Here is a 6,000-nt window from a genome sequence, read left to right as displayed (position 1 = left end):
ATTGACAGTGTTAATATTACTATTTATAAAGTGATGAGAAGGCACTGGGCTAAACATGTTACATGGATTTACAGTTAATCATTGCATGTAGAACTTTTCTGTATTTTCCATTTTCTTTAGAAAATGTTTACCAAAGTAAAATTACTGGGGCAAAGGGGATGAACAATTTTGAGGCCTTCTACAATGGAGTAGGGCAATTTAGCAGTAGAAATCATAGAATGCTTGTTTCTACATTTACCTGTGGGTGTTTTCATGCATAGTTTCTTTTATAACATATGTAATATGTCAATTTTCAAGTAGGCATTCAGAATTCTTCTTTATTATAGGTTCCACCAGTTGCCCAGGACGGAAATAAGAGCCAGTAGTCTACAGTTTCAGAGGCAACATCTCTCATAGAAGTAAAAATCTAAATCTTAAGAACTCCTGTCCCTTGGATACTCCCCACAGTGAAATATGTTCATGCCTAATAATGCGTGCATGGTGCCTACTTCTTTCTGGCTCACTGGCATCCCAGGGTTGGAGTCCCTGCACATCTGGCTCTCCATCCCTTTCAGCTCTATGTACCTGGTGGCTGTGGTGGGAAATGTCACCATCCTGGCTGTGGTAAAGGTGGAGCGCAGCCTGCACCAGCCCATGTACTTCTTCCTGTGCATGTTGGCTGTCATTGACTTGGTCCTGTCAACCTCTACCATGCCCAAACTGCTAGGCATCTTCTGGTTCAGTGCCCACAACATTGGCCTCAATGCCTGCTTGACCCAGATGTTCTTCATACACTGCTTCGCCACTGTTGAGTCAGGTATCTTCCTTGCCATGGCTTTTGATCGCTATGTGGCCATCTGTGACCCACTACACCATGCCTCAGTGCTCACCCACACAGTGGTGGGTCGTTTGGGCCTGGCTGCCCTCCTCCGTGGAGTACTCTACATTGGACCCCTGCCCCTGATGATTCGCCTGAGGCTGTCCTTTTACCGGACCCAAATCATTGCCCACTCCTACTGTGAACACATGGCCATGGTCACCTTGGCATGTGGTGACACAACAGTCAATGATTTATATGGAATGGGAATTGGCTTCCTAGTATTGATCCTGGATTCATTAGCCATCACTGCCTCCTATGTGATGATTTTCAGGGCTGTAATGGGGCTGGCCAGCCCTGAGGCTAGGCTTAAAACCTTAGGGACGTGCAGCTCTCACATTTGTGCTATCCTTGTCTTCTATATTCCTATTGCTGTTTCCTCTCTCACTCACCGCTTTGGCCATCATGTGCCTCCCCATATTCATATCCTTTTGGCCAACTTTTACCTCCTTATCCCACCCATTCTCAACCCGGTTGTCTATGCTGTCCGCACCAAACAGATTCGAGAGAGACTTCTCCACTTTCTTAAGGCAGCAGCTCAACTCAAGTGACCATTCTGCATCTATAGAACATACAGATATTTAGGGGTGACAGGAAAAGACTGACTGGGTAAACTCATGCAATAAGACCCAAGCAACTAGACCTTACCTGAGTTGTGGAGATAAGTGTCTATGAGGATTGCTGGAATATATTCTATTTGACCATGTATGTATTTTCTGAAAGTGGAGAGGGTAATAGCTGATAATGGAAAGGAGAAATCAGGGCATGAGTTTTTGTACTACAAATCCCTTTTCCTTTTGACATCATAAAATTAAGTACAATAGATATAAGTATACAGACCACAGAAGTAGGATTGTTTCTATCTTTTTTGGTAAAGGATTTTAAGTTTTTCTTTGAAGAGTGTTTTGCACAATTGCTAGACAGTAAAATTATACTCTAACACCTTCTTGAAGACAGTTTACAAATTCTATTAGTAAAGGTCTGGAAAAATTCAACTGTGTTGGCAAGCTTTTCCAATCCTATTGGCTTCCCACAGAAAAGGCCTTTTGTTGAGGATGGAGATGATATGAAAGTGAGAAATCTTAATCTAATGAGACCTTACTTTTAACGGGAGTTAAAGCCTGGTCATTTCCCCCATTTATAAAGATAGATGAAAATGTAATATCCCACATCTTTTCCTAATAATAGTTAATGGGGAGCAGGGAGGAGGAGACAGAGAAGGACATTAGATTTCATTTTGGAGGCCCTGGAATGGGATACATAAAAGACAGCAGCTACAATGAAATAGTAATAAAATTACATAGAGATTATTAACATGGAAGAGGTTGGGTAGAGAATGGAGTAAAGGTGATGAGAATAAATAGAGACCCACCGGCAGATACAAATCTTGAAATAACTTCAGATCTGTCTTTGGAGAATTCTTGCTTCATATTTATGTTATATTTTGACCCTTTTTATATTGATCATAGAAGTTCCATAATGAAATTATTTCAGGCTAGAAACCTACAGAAGTTTTGTAGTAATGCATGAAAAACAGAATAAAGCAATCACTCCCAATTGTAGTGATTCAGAATTATGGTATGTCCATTTTAGTTCTAAAATATTTCAGACTTTAAAATGTGCATTTAACCTCAGTTTAAAACCATTACAAAATCTAAGAAAGCCAAGGTGACTTACCTTAGGTTAAGAATAAATCACCTTAGTATTTTGAAAATATAATTTAAAGAAGCCAGAGCTAAAATTCAAGCCTTATATTAAAATTTAAAAAAAAAAAGGAAAACTTAGAATATCATACTCTTTTTTAAAGTTTAGCTTAAAATCCTAATGAGTTTCAAATTTCTGTTTCCTCAGAATCCTATTCCTAGACCTAAGGCCGGCCGGGCCATATTTATTTTTCTGCATTGTTTTTGAGTGACGGGTGTTCATCCCCCATCTCCTTATCAAGGGCCCTGGAGTCCAGTGCCAAACCCAAGTCCATTTATTGGGTTTGAATGAACCCAATTATTATGAAGATAAAATTATGAACATAATTTTAATGCCAAATGTAATCTACCTGCTGGTGTTTTTCTATTTTTTTAAAGTTTTTGGGTTGACAATTGTTAGTAAGTTACATAATTTTAGGTGTACAATTCTGTAATACATCATCTATATAGCACATTGTGTGTTCACCACCCAGAGTCAATTCTTCTGCTGATTGTTATTAGGAGTTGATGAAAAGATACTATAGAAGCCTCAGAGTTAGAAGCTTATTTTACAGAGTTATCTCCTAAACATGACCCTGGGCTTTGGAGAAAATGCAGAAAAAAATGATATTCAAATCCATCAGTGACACCAATGCTGAGGGAAATGACAAGGAACCTTTATCATTTCCTTTGTCATTATGCTCTTCGGCATAATGCCTAAAGTCCATTTATAGTATGTAAGCAGAGCATGTATATGGAGATCCAGGGCTTTCAACCTGGACTTCATTGCATTCAGTAGGATTAGTACTAACTTTCTAGCCAAATCTCAGAAATCCCATAATAAGGTGTTTCTCTCTAGATGGTCTTCTGGGTCTACCACAGACCAAGACCACAGACCAATCATCTCTAGCTTCTTCATACGGTATTGAAGCATTAGGGGTAAAAGAGAGAAAATACCACCCGTATGTGTGCTCCTGCTCTATCTGGGGACAATTACGCATGACAACACCTATGCCTATCGGACTCAGGGTTTGAGTTTAGTTACAGTAGAGCATTATAATCCCATTGTCAACTGTAGCCATGGCTGCACTCTTTCATGGTGAAGGGGCCATCTCAGAACAGGATGGAAGGGAATATATACAGTGGTGAATACACTATAGGGATGTGACGTAAGTCCAATAATTGAATCTCTTTTTCAAAAAAACATCTTCTTTCTCCTTCACACAAATATCTCTGTTCCCTTTTTATCACCCACCCCACCCCCCAGGTGAGAGTAAAAGACACTGTCATCAGCCCCTTTTGAGCCTTCAAGTCTTCATGGAAAAGTGAAGATTAGAGAACATTTGAGGGAGGAGGCATTTTTATGCTCATTTTCCAGGGTGGTGTGGCACCGGTGGTTAAGAACTTGGGCTCTGGAATTACAATAAATGGCAGAGATGGATCTGAACCAATACCTGTCAGACTTGAGATGTGTTGCACAATCTAAGCCTCAGTTTCCTCTTCTTTAACATGAAAGTAATGATGGTAGCTCCTCATGGGTTTGTTAAAGTTATTTGGGTATGAAAGTGAGAGAGCCATAATCTTATAAGGGATACAAGCATCTCACCATGTGCTGCAAACAGATTAGATAGACATATGATATAGATAAGGAAACAGATGGGTATATTTTCAGAGGAGCAAATGTTATTCTCAAATTGGATTGTCCAAAACTTTTCAGATGCATCTAATGTTGTGGGGGCATTGTACTGTCATCAACATCAAACCAGAATTATAAGGAATCTTAGAAAGACTTCTTTAAGATGAAAAAAAAGGATCAAAAATATGAATAATAACGATAGATATGTAATTATTGCCACAACAATTACTTACAATGCAAGTGGCTTAAATGCTCCAATCAAAAGATAGGGAGGCTGAATGGATAAGAAAAAAAGACCCTTACATATGCTGCCTACAAGAGACTTACTTCAAATCAAAAGACACACACAGACTGAAAGTAAAGGAATGGAAAAAGACATTTTTCATGCAAATGGAATTTTTTTATAAAGCTGGGGTAACAATAGTTATACCAGACAAAATAGATTTTAAAAGAAAGGCTGTAACAAGAGACAAAGACCCAGTAATCCCACTTCTGGGTATTCAGAGAAATCCAAAAAGTACTTGAGGGGACGTGTGCCTCCATATGCTCATTGCAGAACTATTTATATTAGCCAAGAATGGGGACAACCTGGTGTCCATTAGTGGACGAATGGATAAAGTAGAGGTGGTACATTTATACAATGGAATATTACTCAGCCACAAAAAAGAATAAAATCTTGTTATCTGCGACATGGATGGACCTAGAGGGTACTGTACTGAGTGGAGCAAGTCAGACAGAGAAAGACAAATGTCATGACTTCACTTAGATGTGGAATCTAGACAACAAGATAAATGAACAAATGAAACAGAAACAAACTCAGACAGAAAGCAGTTTGATGATCTCTGGATGGGGGGGGCAGGTTTGGGAGGATGGGTGAAGGTGGGGAGGAGATTAATAAAAACAAATTGGTAGTTACAAAGTAATAATGTCTGGGAGGCTCTTTATCTGTCCTTTGATTCTAAATAATAGCTTTGCTGAGTAGAGTAATCTTGGTTGTAAGTTCTCACCTCTTACCACTTTGAATATTTCATGCCAATCCCTCTGACCTGGAAAGTTTCTGATGAGAAATCAGCTGATAGTCTTATAGGAGCTCTCTAGTATGTAACTAACTGCTTTTCACTTGCTGCTATTAAGATTCGTGTTTGTTTGTTTGTTTTTGTCTTTAACCTTTGGCATTTTAATTATGATGTGTCTTGATGTGGGTCTCTTTGGGTTCATCTTGTTTGCCACCTCTACACTTCCTGGGCTTGTATATTTATTTCCTTCACCAGGCTAGGGAAGTTTTTCATCATTATGTCTTCAAATAAGCTTTAAACTCCTTTGTCTCTCTTCTTCTGGTATCCCTATGATGTGACTCTTGGTACCCTTGTGACGGCCCAGCCGCCACAAGTCGATCAGTTCCTGAATGGGGGAGTGGGAATGAATAAAAGACACTCACACATATGATGATGATGGCGATCGATCAGGCTCCAGTGATGCTGAAGCCACCGAGTTTATTTTACTGCACCCATATAAGCAGTTTGAGTACGTGCAACTTAGCAACGAAAGTATGCATTATCTTAGCAAATGTAAATTCTTTAACTTTTACATAGAGGATACAAAATTCACTGAAACTCTCAAAAGTAATTATCCTATCAATTGCCCTGATAGGCATCAGCCTTCTGTGTCCAGGAACTGGCCGCTCCCACCACATTCCTGAGCAGGTTGCAAGCACCCTCCAGGTGCAGGCAGAGACAATTGCCTCAGGGGAGGAAACAGGTTAAGCATAAATGGCTGGGAGTTAGCTGTAACCATGGCTCCCCACATACCCTTAATGATGTTCCAGA

General features: G+C 39.6%; 1 protein-coding gene across 1 annotated transcript; it reads left to right on the top strand.

The window, feature by feature from the left end:
* Positions 1-453: 453 nt before the first annotated feature.
* LOC109436899 (olfactory receptor 52M1-like) lies at positions 454-1,407 on the top strand. The gene has a single exon (XM_019715777.2). The coding sequence runs from the start codon at positions 454-456 to the stop codon at positions 1,405-1,407; it is 954 nt and encodes a 317-aa protein (XP_019571336.2).
* Positions 1,408-6,000: the final 4,593 nt, after the last annotated feature.

The sequence above is a fragment of the Rhinolophus sinicus genome, chromosome 14 (genome assembly GCF_057876585.1).
Source record: "Rhinolophus sinicus isolate RSI-liver-muscle chromosome 14, RSI-T2T, whole genome shotgun sequence".
Classification (NCBI taxonomy): domain Eukaryota; kingdom Metazoa; phylum Chordata; class Mammalia; order Chiroptera; family Rhinolophidae; genus Rhinolophus; species Rhinolophus sinicus.
Note: the sequence above shows the minus strand (reverse complement) of the source record. Positions and strands in the feature narration are given on the sequence as shown.

Coding starts and splice junctions, on each gene's coding strand:
- LOC109436899 (XM_019715777.2), top strand. CDS start 454: ATGTTCATGCCTAATAATGCGTGCATGGTGCCTACTTCTTTCTGGCTC.